Below are 22,367 nucleotides of genomic sequence, written 5' to 3'. Positions count from 1 at the left end.
CAGAGACTTGTGAGCAAGAGCGGCCCTCCCTCCCTCCCTCCCTCCCTCCCTCCCTCCCTCCCTCCCTCCCTCCCTCCCTCCCTCTAATTCAGGGGTCGCCAACATGGTGCCCTGCAAACACTGTGGAAATACAACTCCCGTCACAGGAAGTTGGCAGTGCACCAATGGCTGCAGGACACCATGCCAGCTAACCCCTGCTCTATTTTGATCGTAGCAACGTCTGTTAGTGGGAAGGCGGGGAGGCGAGAGGGGAGAGAGGTCGCTTGCTGTGGACCTCTTCCACAATCGGGATATTCCCCGCTGTTCCCACTCTTTCCTAGATGTACTAAACTGTTGTTAAGGAGCATCCTGGTATTTAAAACCAACCAACCAACCAACCAACCAACCAACCAACCAACCAACCAACCAACCAACCACCGTTTCTATGGCACATGGATTTTGAGGACTCTTGTGTAAAATGCACGTTAACTGTTTACTTCTAACCAAGGTGCTGTGAGGTCCTCCTCCTCTTTCCAGCTCCCCCCACCCTATTTTGTCCTCAAACTTTCTGAGGTCACGGCAAGCTTTTGCAAGAAGGCCGGCGATACCTCTGAACCAAGTGCTGCCGACATGAGCAACAACCAGCCTGGCCTCTTGCCTAGGACATCCCTTGGTCCTCTCCCCCCCCCCCCCCAGCCGCTTTGAGAAGATGAGCAAAAGGTTGGTTGGGTGTGTGGCATTCTATGATGGTTTCTCGAAACATTCCTGACATGACGACGACAACGTTTTTACTAAGAATCTCATGGCTCTTTTTTGCACTACGGGGGAGGAGTTAAAAGACCTGCTGGCAAGGGATCCTAGTAAAAAAAACAAAAAACAGCTCCCACTGCCCTTGTTTTAGGTGAGTTATATTGAGTGATGTACAGCTGTTGGACTTCTTGCAGAGATAAGGATCTGCAAGGCAGGAGTTACTTTGAGGTTTAGCATCATCTTGGCACACTCAGCTCATGCTTCGTCTCCCACCAACCATGGAGCAAATTTGGATTTCCAGATTTGGTTTGTACGCTGTCCAGTGGATTCCTCTAGTGAATGTCTCAAGTCATTTTTAGGGATCTAAAAAAATCCCACCCGGAAATGGGCTTGGGATGGGAGCAAAATAGGGTATTCTGCTAACCTGGGATTGTGTCGTGTAGTTGTGGGCTTCTAGAAATATGCATTGCTTCAGTTAGGGCCACCGTGCAAATGTCTGCTGCACAAAGAGTTAGTGTGAGTCTTTCTTATTGTGCTCGGTTGCGCTGCATCATGGATTTTGTAGTCTAGAGGCCAGCAGCCGACAGTTACAAGGTTACATCTACGAAGTCCATGATGCAGTGAGACTGAGAGCAAACTGCACATGCATGAACTGAGGAGATGTGGCTACAGGATGTATGGCATCACAGATGGAACCAGCTGAGATCTGAATAGGGGAGGCGGTTTTTCCCTACTGCCGCTAGCAGTTGGCAGTCTTATGGCCAGAGATTTATTTATACACCTCACACCCAGAAGTCCACATTCTGCAACATGGAAACTTTAATTCTGTGCAAAATGTGTAACACTCTTGAAAGTGGCCAAAGGCTCCCATGCAGAGGGGAATGCGTTGTGCAGCTTTCTCGCAGCCAGGGCCCACCTTTTAATTTGAAATTACAGGGCCCCCTCTGCTTTCTTTGCTCTTTTTGCCCTTCTCCCGTTAGGACAGGCTGGGAAACCTCCCGCTTCTCCAAATGTTGTTGGACTTCAACTCCCACTTGCCCCAACCAGCACAGCCAGTGTTTAGGGATGATGGGAGTTGTAGTTTATCTCTGGAGGGCCACAAGTTTCACCCTCGCCTGCTTTCTAATGCAAATGAGAGATGGGGTTTTCTAACTGTTGACTAGAAATGGATTATTATTTTTTACAGGAGCAACTTATCACAACAGAAATGTGAATATATCCCTATCAAAATACCCTTTTGCGGCCCTGCTAAAGATAAGGGAGCCTCGACCCCCTTTGCAGGGAGCGGGGTGAAATCTCTTCCTTTCTGTTTCTATCTTTCGCCTCCTATCTTAAACAGAAAAACAAGCAGAATATAGCGTGTTGCCATTAGATGGGCCATACTTTCATTTTGGACAGTGTTTTCCGAACTGTTTTTGGACTACAATTCCCACCATCCCTGACCACCTGTCTTGCTAGCTGGGGACGATGGGAGTTGTAGTCTGGTAACAGCTGGAGACCCAAGTCTGGGACAGCCTTTGCCGCCTTCCAGATGTTTCCGTCTGCAGCTCACATCAGCTCCAGCAAGCACATGTGGCATGGCAGAATCATTCCCCAGATGTTTGCTTCTTCTTTACAAATACTCCTAACGTGTCTTCAGCTACATCTCTGGCAACAACAGGTGGACTGCCTTCCCAGGCTGTGGAAATGGTAGCTCTGTGCATGGAATAGGGTCTCTTCTAACAACTCTTGGCACCCTTAACCAACTGCAGCTCCCAGAATGCTTGGCAGGAAACCATGTTAAGGGGGCATCATAGAGCTTTAAAACGATGGTATAAGTACAGCCCTTGTCTCTTCTTTCTTTGGGGCCCCAAAGACAAGTTCCATGATACCCCCTTTATCCTGGAAGGCACAGGGAACTGTTGGCGAGAGATAAGGATTGCCTTCTCCTGCAGCCACGGCTCGGTTCTTATTCTGCGTGTCTTTCATGCTAGCCTCACATCCAGCGAGGAAAGCTGCAGGCCTTGTGGCTTTCCCTGATAAGGCGGCGCTCCAGAGGAGAGCAAGCAACCCACATGGCCATTCTACAGCCTTGCTTAGGCTGTGGACACGCCAGGCATCTAAAGCTCATTGTTTCTGCTGCATAACTGTGGGAACTCTCTGAGCTAGGCTGCTGGAGCAAAACCAGCAGAGAGCCTTAAAAGGCTAATAAATCTGTTATGCCATACGTTTTTGCAGGCCACATGGACCATTCCATCAGATGCATTGAGTGTATCCTAAATTGGCAAGCGTGCATATGGCACACAGTGTTGCGGGAATGAATGAGGTCAGCAGGGAATGGAATGTCAAAAGAAACAGGCAGTGATGATTAGCTAAAAGCAACATAGTTACAGTAACCAATGAACAAGGCAGGACACCGTGAACAATGGACAAAGCAGTGATAGGGATAATGCAAATACTGTGACATTGGCAAGTTCTTCAATACATGCAGAGTAATCTCAGCTCCGGACGCAGGTGGCGCTGTGGGTTAAACCACTGAGCCTAGGGCTTGCCGATCAGAAGGTCGGCGGTTCAAATCCCCGCGAAGGGGTGAGTGCCCGTTGCTCGGTCCCTGCTCCTGCCAACCTAGCAGTTCAAAAGCATGTCAAAGTGCAAGTAGATAAATAGGGACCGCTCCAGCGGGAAGGTAAATGGCGTTTCCGTGTGCTGCTCTGGTTCGCCAGAAGCGGCTTTGGCATGCTGGCCACATGACCTGGAAGCTGTACGCCGGCTCCCTTGGCCAATAACATGAAATGAGTGCTGCAACCCCAGAGTTGGTCACGACTGGACCTAATAGTCAGGGGTCCCTTTACCTTTAAACTCAGCTCCAGCTATTTGTCCAACAAATTGAAATTCAGCAGTGTTCCACTGGGTTTCTGTATGGCCAGCTCTTAGGCTGAAATGCTCTCTTGCAGGAGTGGTGAGGGGCCTCTGTGGTCCTGCAGATGCTACTGGACTACAGCTCCTCTCCTTCCTGGCCATTGGCCATGCTGGCCGGGGCTGATGGGAGCTGGAGTCCAGCAACGCGTGGAAGGGTACAGCCTCCCCAGCCATGCCCTATGTCTTGCCTTAAAGACAGGAGCTTAAAAGCCAGTGTTCTCCAGCTGAGGGACAGAAGCTCATTGGAAATTCAAAGGAGGGAGAATATCCTGGGGCGGTTGGAGACTTCCTGGTGTTGCCACCACTGCTTCTTTCGAGAGGGTATGAGGTGCTATGGCAGGATTGGGGAAGCAGTGGCCCTCTGGATGTTGCAAGACTCCAGCTCCCATCAGACCCACCCAGCATGGTCAATGATCAGGGCTGATGGGAGTTGTAGTTCAACAACAGCTTGGAGAGCCACAGGTACCTTGGATACAACCCTGAGACTCAATGAAAGGTGAAGCTCTTACCCTGATGTTTCCTCCTTCCTGTGCTTTTGGAAACATTCCGGGGGCTTTGAAATATTGTTGAATGGGCTGAAGCGAAATATAATTGGATGAAAATTAAGGCCCCGCCTCTAAATGGGAGGGGCTCTTTGTCCTAGCTCATAGCGGCAGATTCAGCGTGGGTCTGTGTGCTCATTGGCAGATGGAACATAGATGGTTTGGTCTGTCTTTAAATGAAGGGGAGCCCAGGAACGGGTGTGGATGTCTTGAGTTTTAAATAGGTTTGAGAAACATTGCCTTAAGGACAGCTGCCTTACACCCTAATATGCACAACTGCACCAGAGTAGAGTCCATTTGGCCATTCTCCAGCTGTCTGTGGGAAAGGTCCATGGCCCGCGGTGCATCTGCATGAATCCCGATGGGCTGCAATTAGGGATGGAGGAGAATTTCAATTCTGTACTAATTTAAAGCCGAATCCGTCAAATTTGCTGTTTCTGAGAAGCAAAGCACAGAATCCTTCGAAATTCAGAGTTACCCGAGTTTTACGATGCAGGTCTCCAACCAAACAGCATTTACGAAAGCGCATGAAGACAGATATTTCATTGGGAGTAGCATTCACGTATCAAGAGGAACGGCTTTGCAAAAATGCATCAAAACTCCACACGCCGAGATGCTTATTGGGGGACAAGTCACACTGAAATGCTGAAGAACTTTCACGAGGATTTCTTTAAAGCTGCAAATTGCTGCAGAGATGTGGAGAATTGAGTTTGGAAGAGTGGGAGACGGAGAGAACTGAAATGGACCAATCCTTCCATTCCCAATGGTTTGGCCTGCTACAAACCAGTGCTTGAAGTACAGGAGGCAGACAATTGGGGACCAGTCTTCGTATCTTCTGTGTTGGCCTTGGGCCCCCTTACTATTTTTCATTATCGTTAGAAAGCTGTCGGAGTATGGCTAAAAACAGAGGATATCAGTAGCAGGGCTTGTGACTTTAATTAAGGCCCACCCTGCTTTTCTCTGTCCTCCTGCTCTAGTTTTTGAGCACTGCAACTTGGGGGACGGTGAAAGCTGTGGCCGTGCACAAGCCATTGCTGGGCTCCAGCTCCCATCATTCCCTGACCGTTGGCCATGTTGCCTGGGGCTGATGGGAGCTGGAGTCCCAACAACGACAGCTGGAGGGTCGTCGGTTTCTCGAAAGGACGCCGATGGATTTGCTGCTTTCTTCTCCTAGCTTTGCCTGCACATTTCTGCACTTCCTTACAACCGCCCGGGAGGTACACGGTTCTTCCCCGTGCTTTGTTCGAGGCAATGCTTTCGCTGTCGGTGGTAGGGGGCTTCTGAAAACCAGTCGCTGCGGATCGCTGGAGGAGAGAGTGATGTTGCGCTCAGGTCCTCCTCGTGGGCTTCCCACGGGCGTCTGTTTGGCCGCGGTGAGGACAGGATGCTGGATTTGGAAGGGCCAGCAGCCTGATCCAGCGAGGGCCGTTCTTAAATGTTCTAAAGACAGTCTCAATAGGGATGCAAGCCCACAACTTCCACAAGTAGCAAGTGGGTGGTCGGTTGGAGAGGTCCAAGGTAGACTGTGCCTCGCCAGGGAGGTGCTGAGCCAATATCTGTGCCAATACCCTGATTTGCTCCCACAAACGGTGGTTTGCTATTCAACGGTACACGCTTTGTGCTTGTTCTCACAAGTTACTCCGCATGCCTTTATTTTCTTTTTTCCTGGAGGGGGGGGGAGGGGGAGGTTGTTCTCTGTGCTGTGTGATGACCTCTTGCCTTTCTCAGGCTTCCCCTCGCACCTCACTTGTTGCAGCCATGTTGTAAACTGCGGCTTGTTGCTATTGCTTCTGTGACACCCGCCTTGCCTTGCTCTGTTCCGTACCGCTTTTTCGTTCGTTCGTTTTGTACATTTCTGTTGAACTTTTTTTTTTTTTGGTCATGGTGATCAAAGAGAACAGAACCTTTTAAACATATCCATTTTATTAAAATTATAATTATTATTATAATTATTATTAATAATATAATGTTTACTACCTGAACTGATCAATGAAGTAAACTAAAAGTTTTAAAAACCCGAAACCATGCTTCTTTGTCATTGATCACTCTGTTAAATTATTATCCATAACACAGGGGTCGCCGATCTTTTAAAGTCCGTGGGCACATTTTGAGACGGTGTCGTGGCTGCCAGTCACAAAATGGCTGCCGTGGTGTGTGTGGCATAACACAAAATGGCTGTCTTGTCATAGCAAAACACAAAATGGCTGCTGTGTGTGGGGGTGCAATAACATTAGATGGCTGTCTTGAGGGCATGGCAAATGACAAAATGGCTGCCACATCTAAAAGAGCAGGAGGAGAATCAGGAGCATAAAATGGCGTGGGCATGCCACCCCATCAGTGGAGGAAAAGGCACTTACATCAGTTTCCACTAGGCTCCCTCACGGTGGGAAGCTCTTTGATTCTCTCACCTGTTCAGAATGGAAGGGAGGATGGGGGTCTGATCCTGGTATCCACTGAAAGGTGGGCATCTTTAAAGTGGTGTGTTCAATGTAGGAGAGGACAAGCCAGTGCAAACAGCAACTGAGCCAACAGTCTCTTGGGCCTTGTGGATTTTTGAGGGGATATTTACTAAGACCTTTGGTTGGTGCCATAGGAGAAACTGGCAGGCACGCTAGTACCCACAGCGAGTCCTCCCATAGCAGAACAGGGATGCTTAAGGAATTTGATCTTGGTGAATTCTTATTTTAAAAAAATCACCTGAACTCAATGCTGGCTCCAGATTTTGGATAGCCCTTGGGTAAGTGACCAGCAGTGGTCCCCCATCCCAAAGTGGGGGGTCCTCCTTCCCACTTCTGTTTCCGCTTGCGTGCCCTTTCTCTCTGCTTCCAAATAAGTACAATGACATCTATCAGCCCATGACAGCACGGCCAACTGTCCAGGATGATGGGAGATGTAGTATAATGAACTGTGGACTGCCATAGTTTCCCCATTCCTGGGGTATCCTCAGATCCCCCATAGCTGCCAAGTCTCCCGTATTCCCCGGGAAACCCCCGTTTTCCAGCTGTTTCCTGCTGGCAGCCCGGATTTTAAAAACAACAACTGTAAATCCCCCGGATTCTTACCGGTCCGGGGAGGCTCCTTCTGCACATGTCTGGAGTCTCTGGACATGCGCAGAAGCGATTTCTGGTGCTGCGACCATTTTGGAAATGGGCAGAGCATGCGTAGAAGCAACTTCCGGTGCTGCTCTGCCCAGTTCCAAAATGGCCGCAGCGCGACTTCCGGCGCTGTGGCCATTTTGGAAATGGGCAGAGCATGCGTAGAAGCAACTTCTGGTGCTGCTCTGCCCAGTTCCAAAATGGCCGCAGCGCGACGTCCGGCGCTGTGGCCATTTTGGAAATGGGCAGAGCCTGCGTAGAAGCAACTTCCGGTGCTGCTCTGCCCAGTTCCAAAATGGCCGCAGCGTGACTTCCGGTGCTGCGCCGCGCCGATCCTGGATTTTTCAATCTGGGAGTTGGCACCTATGCAGATCCCCATTGCAGAAATCTGCCTTCCCAGCATGTGTAAGGTGATGAAGTTGTGACAGGGACAACATGATGGAGTAGGCACGGCCAACCCCTCTTCCCTTCAGCACACGAAGGTTGAAGGTTCAGACTCTCTGGCGAATGTCTGGCTCAATCCATTTCAGAGCTCAAGAGCAGCAACCTCCAAGGTTGTATCTGGATGACAACAGGGAGCAAGTCGACATACAAAAGCGTGGGTGCCATTCAGGAGGGCTAGACTTTATACCATGCACCAGCCCAATCCCCATAACTGTTAAGGGAGATTGTACATCATCGCAGACTAGCTTCCATTTGAATAAGTGGTGGAATCTTTGGACAGGCATTTTCTGGCCACAGCAGTCTGGATCCTGAAACAACCTAAGCCTGCGAAGTTGAGCAAGAAGAATTCCTTCCTTCCTGACCCTTGGACACAATGACTTCAGTCTTGTTCAGATCCAAAGCAATGGCCGGCTCTTGCAGCGAGATAACTATCGCCATCAGTCATGGTAAGTGAGCCTTACCTTCCAAGTTCCGGACTGCAGAATCCGGGACCGGCAGCCATTTGACACCAGAAGTTACATCGATGTAACTTCCGGTGTCGCTTTGTCCTTCTATGGGCACCCAAAATGGCTGCTGCCAGCTTTGAAAGTCGCTTGTACGCATGTCAGGAAGTGCGCCGACGCAACTTCCGGTGTCGCTCCGCCCATCTATGGGCACCAAAATGGCCGCTGCCAACACCGGAAGTCGCGTCTATGCACTTCCGGACATGCGTAGGTGTGACTTTTGAAGCTGGCGGCGGCCATTTTGGGTGCCCATAGAAGGGCAAATCAGGAAAAAAATGGCCGCCGGCAGGAGAAAATAACGGAGAAAAACGGGAGACGAAGTGATACGGGGGACCACCGGGAAAAGGTAAGTAAAAGGGGGGTTTTCCTAGGGGAAACGGGAGACTTGGCAGCTATGAAGTGAGCAAGAAACTTCATGATCTGGATTGAAATATCTATATTATTCTTCAGGAAGCCACTTGAAGATGGTCTTGTTTTATTGGGCAGCCTGCAAATGCAGTCAATAAAATCAATAAATTATATTAGGGTTGGGGAAACGTTTTCAGTCAGGGTTCACATTCCCTTCTGGACACCTTCCTTGGTTGTCAGGTGTAAGTTGGCAGAGCTACATATGGGAAACCCACCTTTGTACAGAAGGCTAGATTCTACTAGGGATGGGTGAGTTTCTCAATTTCCCCACTCATAAAAATCCAGTTCTCCAGCTTTCCACACCAGTATGTGATTTTTTTTAAAGTTCTCATGAAAATTCAACAACATTTTTGCATGAATTCCTCCAATAGACCCACCTGTACACAATTTTGCCTGTACACATTTTTGTAAGGCAATTTCCCCTTACACAGTGCATTTTTCTCTCCTATTTTCACCAACATACTTTACCCTGTGTTTTTTGCATGCATGACTTTGGCTGGAGAAGAGCGCTGCAAAATTCAGAGAGGTGCACATTTCGAAGCATGACTGGGTTCCGGTTGACAGGATGTGGTGGAACTCCATCCTTAACTAAGGGCGACATCTGCTTTTGCATGTCGAGTCATCGGAAGCTATCAGTCCTTGTCAGGGCCGTCTTAAGCTCATCGGGCGCCCTGGTGCAGGGATCCCTCGGGCGTCCCCACCCCCACTCTTAAAAAAAATAATTCTCGACCTCCAGCTCTTCCCCTCCATTTTTAAAAAAGGAAGCTCTTACCTTCCCTGGAGGCGCTCGCCGTCTCCCCCGTGCCAGAAGGCCTTGGGGCTCCGCCTCGGCTGAGCCGAGAGCCACAGGGCCGGGAAGGGGAGAGCGCGGCCTGCGGAGAGGCCCGGCATCCCGGCCACTCCGTAGTTTTAAGAGAGGGGAAAGGACAGCCCTTTCCCCTCATGGCTCTCCCCCCCCCCACAGAGCCAGCAGGGAGAGCCCCGCTCCTGCAGTCCGGTCTGAGCCCTCCCGCCGGCAGCAAAGGCCATGGGCGCCATGGAGCCAGCGGAGAGAGCCCCAGACTGTGGGAAGGCATCCGAGCCTTCCCGCCAACAGGGATGACCCTGGCGCTGCGTTTCATTGGTAGAGCTGCTGCCATGTGGCGTCGCCTCTACCAATGAAACGCAGCGCCGGGGTGAGGGATGACCCTGGCGCTGCAGAGCGGAACAGGGATCTAGAGCCCCTGCTCTGCTCGCTTACCTCCCTGCTCTCCCCTGAACGGTGCAGCTGGTGGAGGGAAAAGGGAGGCCGCCACGCAGCTCCCCCACTTGCTGGGGTGCCCCTCAGCGCCCAGGCGCCCTGGTGCCCCGTGCCACTAGAGTCAATGTGCGAGACGGCCCTGGTCCTTGTGGTCAGTCCTACCCTTGACTCGATGAGTGCACCAATGTTTGAGAGGAATCATGTGCAAAAAGCACCTCCAGACCTGTTGCACAACTGCAACTTCTCCTTCTCCCCTTTCACATTTTTGGCAGAGACGTAGGCCCTTGTCTGCACCACTTTTAACAATCATGGCTTCCCCTAAAGAATTTGTGTTAGGTTAGAGCCGATAAGTGACGAGGCTCAGCTGTCGGACTTGGCTGATAGCTAAGGGTGCTAAGAGTTATTAGGAGCCCAGAGATGGAAAGACGATAAAGTCCCTACCAGAGAAGAATGGCAAATCAAGTTGATGGACTATGCCGAAATGGCAAAACTGACCGGAAGACACGGGAGTCAGGAAGACCAAAACTTTAATAAAGAATGGGAAAAAATTATAATTTACCTCGAAGGCCACTGTAAGCAGTTGAAAACGTTAGCAGGATTGCAATAATGCTTGTAATGTACTGAGAACTATGGACACAATGGAATTATAAAAATTTGGATTATTAAAATAAAGATGCAGTAGAAAAGATTTAACAACAGAACCCATGGAGGGGAAGGTGGGAAGTCCAGAGGTTTGTAGGAATCTTGTAACTTTGAATGAGTTGTGGTATGACTGTAAACTCCAACATGTAAAATCATTCATACACGCACACACGAGTTATTAGGAGACCACTATTCCCCTTAAAAGGTAAAGGTACCCCTGACCATTAGGTCCAGTCGCAGACGACTCTGGGCTGAGGGAGCCGGCATTTGTCCACAGACAGCTTCCAGGTTATGTGGCCAGCATGACTAAGCCACTTCTGGCAAACCAGAGCAGCACACGGAAATGGCGTTTACCTTCCCACCGGAGCGGTACCTATTTATCTACTTGCACTTTGACATGCTTTCGAACTGCTAGATTGGCAGGAGCAGGGACCGAGCAACGGGAGCTCACCCCGCTGCGGGGATTTGAACCGCCGACCTTCTGATCAGCAAGCCCTAGGCTCAGTGGTTTAACCCACAGCGCCACCCGTGTCCATAGCTGCCAAGTTTTCCCTTTTCTCGCGAGGAAGCCTATTCAGCATAAGGGAAAATCCCTGTAAAAAAGGGATAACTTGGCAGCTATGCCCGTGTCCCATACTATTCCCCTTACAGAGCTACAATTCCCAGAGTGCTATAATAATCAATCCCTCTTTCCAGGGAACTTTGGGAATTGTAACTCTGTGAGGGGAATAGAGGCCTCTTAACAATTCTCAGCATCCTGAAAAAGCTAAGCTTCCCAGGATTCTCTAGGGTTTCAGACTGGGGTTCTTCCCAACCCTAACTGAAGGTACTGTGGTTTGAACCTCTTTCTTTCTTTCTTTCTTTCTTTCTTTCCCACCCATCTGGCTGGTTTCCCCAGCTACCTCTGGGCAGCTTCCAACAAAATATTAAAAATACATTAAAATACATTCCCCCGGACCTCCTGCATGCAAAGCAGATGCTCTACCACCTCCCTTCCTTACAGGCACATGGGAAATTATTTCTGAATCCTTGCTAGTGAACTATTGCAGAATGGTTTACTTATTTACCATTCTGCCACAACCGGGAGTGCTCCTGAGTGCAATTCCATTTTTGAGCATGATGCAAAAAACAAGTCTTTCAGTCAGCAGGGAAGAAGCGTCTGCTTGCAAGGACAAGCTTCCGGGATCTCAGTGGAATGACGTGTTAGGAACAGGCTTCCCCTTATCTTTCTGGTGCAGGCAGTAGATTTATCAGGATTGCTCAGCCATGCACTTACTACTTCTCACACAGCTGGCCAGCATACAGCTCTGGCTCTCATTCTGCAGAGGAGTGATCTGAGAGTGGTAAGTCTAAAACCATTTTCCCCACAGTTACATAGGAAACTGTCCTGGGCCAGCTCAGGTTGTTTGTCCATCTAAAGCAGTGTTTCCCAAACTTGAGTCTTCACCTGCTTTTGCATGAGCAAGGACTGAGCTATGCTCCAACATCTTCAGTGACTCTGCAAGGAATTCTCAAGGACGTCTCTTGGATCATTTGGTGTATCTTTGCAATTCCCCTAAGGATATCGCAGTCTCAAGAGTTACCGTATTTTCCACCTTGGGCTCCTTTGGGGGGAAGGGTGGGGTATAAATTTAATATATAATGATAATATGTACCCACTCTAGAGCAGTGGTTCTCAAACTTTTCCCTCTGGGCCACACTTTCCGGTTAAAAATTTGCTTGCGCCACACCCGATGCTTTTATTGATAAGAAATGCACTGGAAAACAGAAAGAAATAGCTCCTAGCAGTGCTTGATTTGGAAAAGATATCTATCCATATCCTGCAAATTTAAAAAAGTCAATACTATACTACACTGAAATGTTTAAATCTTTGATTGTCCTTGAATCTTACCACCACACCAAGGTGCAATCACAAGCTGCTGAGATTGAGACATGTCAATCTAATAAGTTGTATGCTTCCTTTATTCTGTGGTATTTATCCCTGCTGAGGTACCTGATAGATTTACCAAATGTTAAAATGAGGGTAGCCTTTATGCAGACAAGACTAAATGTCCTTCCATTAGCAGATTGGATGGATCAATATCAATGAGTTTGTAAGGAGAAGAGAACAGAGTTTGTGGCTGCAGCTCTGTGAATAGAAGACATAACTCATGTGCTCCTTGAATGCCCTTTTTATAATCTTAGACGCAACTACATCCACCCATTGCTAAGATCGTGGAAGGGGAGGCCATCTCTTGCAAAGACCTGTTTTCTGTTGTCTGATGTAGAGAAGATACAGATAGGTAGCCGTGTCGGTATGCCATAGTTGAAGCAAAATAAAAAAAATCCTTCCAGTAGCACCTTAGAGACCAACTAAGTTTGTCATTGGTATGAGCTTTTGTGTGCATGCATCTGAAGAACTGTGCATGCACACGAAAGCTCATACCAATGACAAACTTAGTTGGTCTCTAAGGTGTTACAGATGTAGAGAGGTTATCTATCCTTCAAAAGGTAAAGGAGCCCTGACCGTTAAGTCCAGTCGCGAACGACTCTGCGGTTGCGGCACTCATCTTGCTTTACCGGCCGAGGGAGCCGGCGTTTGTCCACAGACAGTTTTTCCGGGTCATGTAGCCAGGATGACTAAGCCACTTCTGGCGAAACCAGAGCAGCGCGCAGAAATGCCATTTACTTTCCCGCCAGAGCAGTACCTATTTATCTACTTGCACTTTGACATGCTTTCGAACCACTGGGTTGGCAGGAGCTGGGACAGAGCTAAATCTCCGTCGTGGGGATTCAAACCGCCAACTTTCCGATCGGCAAGCCCTAGGCTCAGTGGCTTAGACCACAGCGCCACCATCTATCCTTTAAAACATCCAAAATTCTTACTAAGGCTCTGCAAATTCATGTAACAAGATTTAAAGGGGGTATGGGAAATGATTTATCCTCTAAAGGTTGGGAGTAGAAATGTAAACCACTATTAGTAGCAGTATTCTTGTTATTTTTATTTTTATTAGTGTAACGGCTGTTTGCTAAAACACAATAGGTAAAAGCTAAGGTAAGGTACGTGACACGGTAAGATAAGGTACGGGACGTGGGTGGCGCTGTGGGTTAAACCACTGAGCCTAGGGATTGCCGATCAGAAGGTTGGCAGTTCGAATCCCCATGACGGGGTGAGCTTCCGTTGCTTGGTCCCAGCTCCTGCCAACCTAGCAGTTCAAAAGCATGTCAGAAGTGCAAGTAGATAAATAGGTATCGCTCCAGTGGGAAGGTAAACGGTGTTTCCGTGCGCTGCTCTGGTTCGCCAGAAGCGGCTTTGTCATGCTGGCCACATGACCTGGAAGCTGTACGCCGGCTCCCTCGGCCAATAACGCGAGATGAGTGCCGCAACCCCAGAGTCGGTCACGACTGGACCTAACGTTCAGGGGTCCCTTTACCTTTAAGGTAAGGTAAAGGACCCCTGGATGGTTAAGTCCAGTCAAAAGTGACTATGGAGGGTGGCACTCATCTCGCTTTCAGGCTGAGGGAGCCGCCGTTTGTCCACAGATAGCTCTCCGGGTCATGTGGCCAGCAGGACTAAACCGCTTCTGGTGCAGCGGAACACCGTGATGGAAAGCAGACTGCACGGAAACGCCATTTCCCTTCCCGCCGCAGTGGTACTTATTTATCTACTTGCACTGGCGTGCTCCCGAATTGCTAGGTTGGCAGGAGCTGGGACAGAGCAACAGGAGCTCACCCTGTCACGGGGGTTTGAACCGCCGTCCTTCCGATCGGCAAGCCCAAGAGGCTCGGTAGTTTAGACCACAGTGCCACCCGCGTCCCTAAACTGAACTGCACCACCACATTTGCCATCCTCTCCTGCCACACCAGTATGGCGCATCTCACCCCCTGAGAACCACTGCTCTAGAGATATGGGTGCCGCATTCTTTCAAATCAGACCATTGGCTCATCTATCTCTCCATTGTCTGGCCACAGTTCTGCAGGGCTTCAGGCACAGATCTTTTCTAACCTGACTTGGAGACGCTGGGGATTGGACCTGGGATGCTCTGCCACTGAGCTAGGACTTCTGTCTCAAAGCGATGTCTTAAAAACTCACCCAGCGCTGGGTATCAAAGAGCTTCTAAGAGATCTGCCTGTTGCCAGCGCTCTGTCTGATATGGAGCCAACTTTTCTGGTCCCATAGAAGCAACAGATGAAAGAATAAGCAATGGGATACTTTCTGTCTTGGTGTGTCAGCTGATGAAAGAATACACAAGGTTTTGAGTTACGGAAAACTCTTTAAACGGGCTGCGATTCCTTTGTACGGGCTTTTTGAACAGCTCTTCTTACACTAACCTCCTGCTTCTCATTCTCTCCCCCCGCCCCCCCAATCTCTCTCTTGTGTTGGTAGATTTAAAAGTATTCCTCCCAAAATATGTGACCTCTGGTTCATCCTCATTCCTTCCCTGCGGAGGGGAAGTTCTGCTCATGGGAGCTCCCTGCTGAAAATGTGCTCCTGGGCCTTGGGCAAGCTTTGGGAGTGGCGCAGCGAGTGTAAATGGAGGGAGGAAATGGACAAAGTCCTCCTCCCATTCCATTAACAGAGAAGCAACCCAGGAACCATCTGAAGGAGTCTTCCTTTGAGTCAAGTAAAGGGAAGGACTTTAGTTCGGTGGTAGAGCATCTGCTTTAGATGCAGAAGGTCCTAGGTTCAATTCCTGGTGCCTCAAGGTAGCAGTAGGGAAATCCTGGAGAGACACTGCCAGTCAGTGTAGACCAGGCATCCCCAAACTGCGGCCCTCCGGATGTTTTGACCTACAACTCCCATGATCCCTAGCTAACAGGACCAGTGGTCAGGGATGATGGGAATTGTAGTCCAAAACATCTGGAGGGCCATAGTTTGGGGATGCCTGGTGTAGACAATACTGAGCTAGCTGGACCAATGTTGTGATTGGTATATTGTAGCCTTCTATGCTTCTATTTAATACAGCCTTTTATCTTAATTTAGGACTGGTTTTTTTTTTAAGAGGAAGGGGCATAGCTCAGTGGTACAGCACCTGCTTTGCATGCAGAAGGTCTCCGGTTCATTCCCCGGCACCTCCAGCTGGGTCTGGGAGTGATTCCTGCCTCAAATCCAGGAGAGCTGCTGCCAGTCAGAGTAGGCAGTGCTGCGCTAGATAGACCAATGGTCTGACTCAGTATAAGGCAGTTTGGTTGGCAGCACCAAATACTATCAAGAAAAGAAAAAGGGTACTGGGAAACTGAATTTTTTAAAATAGTAGAATGACCAATGTACAGGGGCATCACTAGAGAGTTAAAAGACTTGGGGCACAAGTTTGCATATAATGTGCCTGCGTTTTGCATTTGCTGATTTACTTTTAAAGATGCAAATTTAGGATGCTTTTCAGAGGGAGGAAAACAGGCTTTGGCTGCCAGAGCTATGGGGTGTTGGCAGGATTTTCTGGGCCCTGTACATTTTGGGTGGATCACGCCATTTCCCCCCACCTAGGCTGAATCTAGACACATACCTGTACATATAAAAGCTGCGAAAATGCTTTAAAAAAAGTTTTAAATTATATATTGATTTTGCCATTAGCTCACCGTCGCCATCTAGCGCCACAATGCACTTAAAACTCACTCAAAACGTTAGATTTGCAGCTGTATAGCCGAGTCCCTACACCCTGTTGTCACAAATGGCTGCTTGTGTTACTATGAAAAATAAAGGAAGTGCCTTTGGTCAAATTAAGATGACAAGCAGCCGGGGGTCACACTGATTTTGTCAATTCTTATTTCTCTCAGTTTCCCATTTTTCTACTCTTAAGTTCATACCAGAGATGGAGGGGACAGTGCTCTCCCCCCAATACTGTTGCGACTCCAACTCCCATCAGCCTCACTGGCCAAGAGTCAGAGGTGATCGGGGTTGGGGTCTGTGACGACCCGGGTCCCACTCTACCTTACTATCACTGCGACACAGGAATCCAGAGGGGAAAACACCCACCCTCTTCTCCTGCCGCCTCAAAAATAAACCCCTTTTCCTAATGGGTTTCTAAGTAAGGAGAGCCTTCCAGCCTACGTGGCCTGGTACCTTAAGAAACTCTAGGCTGTCCCCCAGGAATAACCTCTTGCCTCCTGTAAAGGGTCTCCCTCAGTTGGATTCCCCCACTGTAGAAGTTTGCCCTAGGCACTCTGGCAACTTCTTGGCACCTCAGGTTACCCTTCTTAGCCTCCTCCGTGTAACTTCAGGACACAAACCACCACCTCCCTGCCTGAGGTGAGTTTGGCCCTCTCTTGAGTCACCACGGCTGTGAGTCCTGGTACCTCGCTGGAAAAATACAAACGGACCTCTTGTTGGCAAAAACAGAGATGAAGTTTTATTGTGTTAAAAACATAAGTGATTCTTTAACGTGTCATTTATTAATTAGCTTTGTTCCAGTTGTACAAAATAAACTCAGTCAAACATTTAACTTTAAGTTGTCCTAGCCTCTTAACTGTCTTCATACAAGCCACCACATAACACCACACCACACCTTCCTCCCTCTCCCTCCTAACTGACCAAAACCGACACTCCCTCCTTTCAAACCGGGCACAGTCCCGCCCCCATCAGAGTTCTATGCCAGTCAGGCTGGAGGTGGGTTAACTCTTTGCCAGCCGGGCAGAAATAAACATTTTAAAAGTGCTTCAATTTGTCACATATCTCCCCCACCACAAAGACATTGCGTCGGCTTGCTCTTAACTAACTAGAGCAATGCCAAAGCAATGGGCTTGGGGTCCAAAATACTTCAAGGCATTCTATAACATTCATATTACAAAGTCAACTAAATTAACATCTCATAAACTTGTACACAGATAAACCATGTTTGGCTTGTGTCAGATTATAACGCCTAAGCACAAATGTTCTGCTAGGGTTATCACCGTTTCATATAATCATTTGCACCATTCTATACCTCTCAAAAATACCTGGATAAAGCGTCCGCTATGATGTTTTCCTTCCCACTTATGTGCTTACCCTGTGTCTATTACATGAGTTGCTAGGCTGGTCCTCCCTGGGATGTTTGAGAAGATCTGAGCAAACTGAGCAAGGACTAATTTTAACTGCTCCTTTTGCTCTGGGGTCAGACCTTCGTCGAATGACACCTCTGCTAGAGTTGTGCCCTTACTTAGCTCTCCCCATCCAGTTAAATGAATTCCTTGGGTCACCTTCCCCTTTACTTGCAACACCAACTTATTTCTGTCAAAATAAGGCTTAAGTAAATTTACATGAAAATTCTTACATCGGTTCCCTTCCCCATCTAACTCTACCAAATAGTTCACCGCCGATATCCTCTCGACCACTTTGAAGGGACCGTCCCACGACATCTCCAACTTCTTTCGACGTCTTGTTCTTAACACGAGCACACTGTCACCGGGCTGGAAAGATCTGTCTCTTGCGTGTGCATCATACCACTGCTTCTGTCGACGCTGTGCCTGCTGCAAGTTGTGAGCAGCTTGCTCCCGTAGCTCTTGAAGGTCGCTCTGCAGCTCCTGTAGATACGTCACAACATCAGGGCTGTCGATCTGCTCCTCCCCTGACCACGCTGCTTTCATCAAGTCTAGGGGTCCTCGTGGCTGTCGTCCAAATAGGAGTTCAAAAGGACTGAACCCTGTGCTCTCCTGCGGCACTTCGCGATAACCAAATAGGAAGTGTTGCAGCCTCTCATCCCAGTCGTTAGGATGATTGATGGAATAGGTTTTTAGCATCCGGCTCAGGGTCGAATTAAATTTCTCCGTCAAGCCATTCGACTGTGGATGATAAGCCGTAGTTTTAACATGCTTAATCCCACAAAGAGTTAAAAGCTCTTCCATGGTCTTGGACGTGAAGAATGTCCCTAAATCTGTTATAATTTCTTTGGGGAATCCCAGCCTTAAGAATACCGACATGAGGGCTTTTGCTACAGTCTTTGAGTCAATGTCCTTTAGAGGTATTGCTTCTGGATAGCGCGTAGCATAATCCACGAGGCATAAAATAAATTTATTCCCCCTTTTTGTAACTCTGGATATAGGCCCGAGGATGTCCACTCCTACTCTGGATTTAGGCTCCAGTCATTTCGATGGCGTGGGTTCGAATCCCACCGCTGCCACCAAAAATGTGACGACCCGGGTCCCACTCTACCTTACTATCACTGCGACACAGGAATCCAGAGGGGAAAACACCCACCCTCTTCTCCTGCCGCCTCAAAAATAAACCCCTTTTCCTAATGGGTTTCTAAGTAAGGAGAGCCTTCCAGCCTACGTGGCCTGGTACCTTAAGAAACTCTAGGCTGTCCCCCAGGAATAACCTCTTGCCTCCTGTAAAGGGTCTCCCTCAGTTGGATTCCCCCACTGTAGAAGTTTGCCCTAGGCACTCTGGCAACTTCTTGGCACCTCAGGTTACCCTTCTTAGCCTCCTCCGTGTAACTTCAGGACACAAACCACCACCTCCCTGCCTGAGGTGAGTTTGGCCCTCTCTTGAGTCACCACGGCTGTGAGTCCTGGTACCTCGCTGGAAAAATACAAACGGACCTCTTGTTGGCAAAAACAGAGATGAAGTTTTATTGTGTTAAAAACATAAGTGATTCTTTAACGTGTCATTTATTAATTAGCTTTGTTCCAGTTGTACAAAATAAACTCAGTCAAACATTTAACTTTAAGTTGTCCTAGCCTCTTCACTGTCTTCTAACAAGCCACCTCATAACACCACACCACACCTTCCTCCCTCTCCCTCCTAACTGACCAAAACCGACACTCCCTCCTTTCAAACCGGGCACAGTCCCGCCCCCATCAGAGTTCTATGCCAGTCAGGCTGGAGGTGGGTTAACTCTTTGCCAGCCGGGCAGAAATAAACATTTTAAAAGTGCTTCAATTTGTCACAGGGTCCAGCAACATCTTGAGCTCCACTGTTTCCCTGATTTAGACAGCCTGCAATGTGGACCTTGTCCTTCCATTCCCTTGAGTGATTGACCCGCTATGTGTGAGGGTAGTGCTTTGGTCTAACTGGCAACTCTTGCGTCTTTCAGGGTGGAAGATGATTTTCCTCCGGCTCATCCTTCTCCTTGCCTTCTTCCCTCTCGTCACTCCAACCTGCCCTGAACCTTGCCTGTGTGCGTCCACTCTCATTGACTGCACGGCAAAAGACCTTATGGACAACAACCTCCCCACCTCCTTCCCTCCCTCGACCACCAAGCTCTACCTCAACTCTAATAATCTCACCTCCATCCCCAACGGGCTCTTTGACAACCTGAAAGACCTCCAGGTGGTACACCTGTGGGCAAACCCCTGGGAATGTGACTGTCATATCCTCTACCTGCGCTCCTGGCTCCAGTGGCAGCAGAACCGCAGCTTTTACAGGAACGTCCTATGCTTATCCCCCTCCCATCTTCAAGGCAGGATCATCAGCTATTTGTCGGAGGACGAGATCCTTTCCACCTGTCAGTATTGGTACTGTGGTGTGGCGCTCATCTCTCAGATGTGCCTTTTCATCTTCCTCCTCGTGCAAGCAGTTCTGCTTCTCCTGGTCATCGTCTACCTGCGTAGAATTCGAAGGATAGTCAAGGAAGCCAGGCGAACGGTCACCGAGTTTGACGAACGGGGAGATACGTGGTCGATTCGTTCCCAAAAGGGTGCAGACTGATCAATGGGTTGGATGTGTGGGAGAAGAGTTGGGGGGGATTTCAGCAGAAGCATAGCTGCCAAGTCTCCCGTATTCCCCGGGAAACCCCCGTTTTTCCAGCCGAAAAAACGATTTTTTTTGTTTTTTCCCGGTTTATTCTGGCGCGGCGGTCATTTTGGAACTGGGCGGAGCATGCTCAGAAGCGACTTTTGATGCTGCTCTGCCCAGTTCCAAAATGGCTGCAGCGCGACTTCTGGTGCGACGGCCATTTTGGAACTAGGCAGAGCAGCATCAAAAGTCGCTTCTGAGCAGGCTCCGCCCAGTTCCAAAATGGCGGCAGCGCTACTTCCGGTCTGCTACTTCCGGTCCGATCCCTTATTTTTCCAGTAGGAACTTGGCAGGTATGAGCAGAAGTCCTCATGTGGATGAGATGGCTTTGTTTCAGTAGTTTTAAAAACAAAAGTACGCAATATTCAGGGTTTTTTTTATATAAAAAAAATTGGCCCAGCTTCGTATGAGATAACAGTGTCATCAACACAAAGGAGAATAAAGACTTTAGTGAGCCCAATCTTAGGTGGCTGAGATGGTACGGGGAAGGTCTGTCAAATATAGGTGAAATAAGACGGGAGCAAGAACATACCCTTCTGTCAGTGAGATGTCCTTGGTTAATTCAGCGGACCTTTACTAATGTGTTATGGTACCGTGATTGGATCAAAAGTATAGGCCTCTGTCGATGGAGTGCTATTCAAATTTGCTCCGAAGACGATCCTGTGATAGGGAGCCAAAGGCAGATTTTCAGTCAATAAAAGGGGTTGCCTCCTTTTTGGAGCAAGTGGGCCACTAACAAACAATGGCCAAGAACAGAGTGGCCCCTTTTGGAAGCCAACTTGCTCTTCTCCTAAAGATATATATATTATTGTCACTAATCCAAGCTTTTGGTTTAAGGCCTAAGAAACCTGCAAAAAGCTTCCCAGCTATGCATAACAAGCTGATAAGTCCATAGTTTTAAAACAAATATAGCTGACCTTGTGGAGCCTCAAGCGATGTGGGATTGGGGTGGGCAGGGGGGTGGGCCAGGGGACAAGCTCCATTAGTAATTATTGAAATGAGGATGGGGTCTGGGAGGGGGGCATCACAAATGACACTGCTTTACGCTGTGAAATGTTGACGTTTAGGAGAAAAGTTAAAGATAATAACAAAATACCAAGGTTGTTTTGTTTTTTTAAAAAATAATAATCACTGCATCCATCTGTTGTGAATCCCTCATCCTATGCCCATTACAAAATAAAAGAATAAATCACAGCTACCAGAGTGAGTGAATTAGGACTTTTCAAATCAGCAGTCTTTTCTGCCCACCCAGATGCAGCCGAGTGAGCATGACAGACAAAGAAGTTGCATGGCTCATGGAGGCCGAGGGATGAGTGGAGAAGTGTGTTGCCATAGATTTATGGCTCTGCCTGCCCTGCCAGGACTTACAAACCGCTCTAGGGTCATGGCGCAGTTCATTAGCATGTCGCTGAGGGCGGCTACTTACGCTCTTATGAATGAGGGGTTGGTAAGGACGCCGAGGGCGACTTGGAATCTTGAATGTGCCAAGCTAGGAAGGAGGGAGGTTTTCTCAATGGAAGGGAAAGATGCAAAACGACTTCAAATAACAAAACAACACAAACAAGAGCAATACCCCCCCCCCCCACAAACACATTAAAAAGGGTATGGGATGCTAATCGGCCAAAGTCGTGGTTCAAGAGGAATGTTTTTGCCTGCCGCCTGAAAGTGTGTATTTACGGTTGCCAGGGCCCTGGGATTTTCTGCTTGCAGCCACTGAGCTACGACCCTTCTCCTGAAGTATCAAGGAGAAACCCATGGCCTTCAAAATATTGGACTCCAGCTCCCATTATCCCCAGCCAACACTTGGCTATAATGGGAATTAGAGTTGGTTAGATCATGGTGCTGAAAGCGCCACGGTTGCAGGTTCGATCTCCATATGAGATAACTGCACATTCCTGCATTACAAGGGGTTGGATTAGATGACCCTCGGGATCCCTTCCAATGCTATGATTCTATGATATGTCTGGAGGGCCACAGATTGCCCTAACTGTAACCGTGCTATAAAGCTGGTTAGGGACACCGGTGGCACTGTGGTCTAAAACCACTGAGCCTCTTGGGCTTGCCGATTGGAAGGTCGGCAGTTCGAATCCCTGCAACGGAGTGAGCTCCCATTGCTCTGTCTCAGCTCCTGCCAACCTAGCAGTTCGAAAGCACGCCAGTGCAAGTGGATAAATAGGT

At 48.6% G+C, this 22,367-nt stretch overlaps 1 protein-coding gene across 4 annotated transcripts; it reads left to right on the top strand.

Moving 5' to 3' along the window:
- Positions 1-7,546: 7,546 nt before the first annotated feature.
- Positions 7,547-21,297, top strand: GP1BB (glycoprotein Ib platelet subunit beta). Of its 4 annotated transcripts, XM_088659340.1 has the most exons (3): positions 11,212-11,844; positions 14,868-15,105; positions 19,489-21,297. In XM_088659340.1, exons 2-3 carry the CDS (start codon positions 15,015-15,017, stop codon positions 20,100-20,102), a joined length of 705 nt encoding a protein of 234 aa, XP_088515466.1. In that variant the 5' UTR covers positions 11,212-11,844; positions 14,868-15,014; the 3' UTR covers positions 20,103-21,297. The 4 variants fall into 4 exon arrangements, with proteins under 4 accessions (XP_088515468.1, XP_088515466.1, XP_034954365.3 ...); XM_088659342.1 differs by lacking the exons at positions 11,212-11,844; positions 14,868-15,105 and adding an exon at positions 7,547-8,154; XM_035098474.3 differs by lacking the exon at positions 14,868-15,105 and having other exon boundaries at positions 11,215-11,844.
- Positions 21,298-22,367: the final 1,070 nt, after the last annotated feature.

This window comes from Zootoca vivipara, chromosome 16 (assembly GCF_965207765.1).
Source record: "Zootoca vivipara chromosome 16, rZooViv2.hap1.1, whole genome shotgun sequence".
Classification (NCBI taxonomy): Eukaryota; Metazoa; Chordata; class Lepidosauria; order Squamata; family Lacertidae; genus Zootoca; species Zootoca vivipara.
The sequence above is the reverse complement of the archived record's forward strand: the minus strand, read 5'-3'. Positions and strand labels throughout refer to the sequence as shown.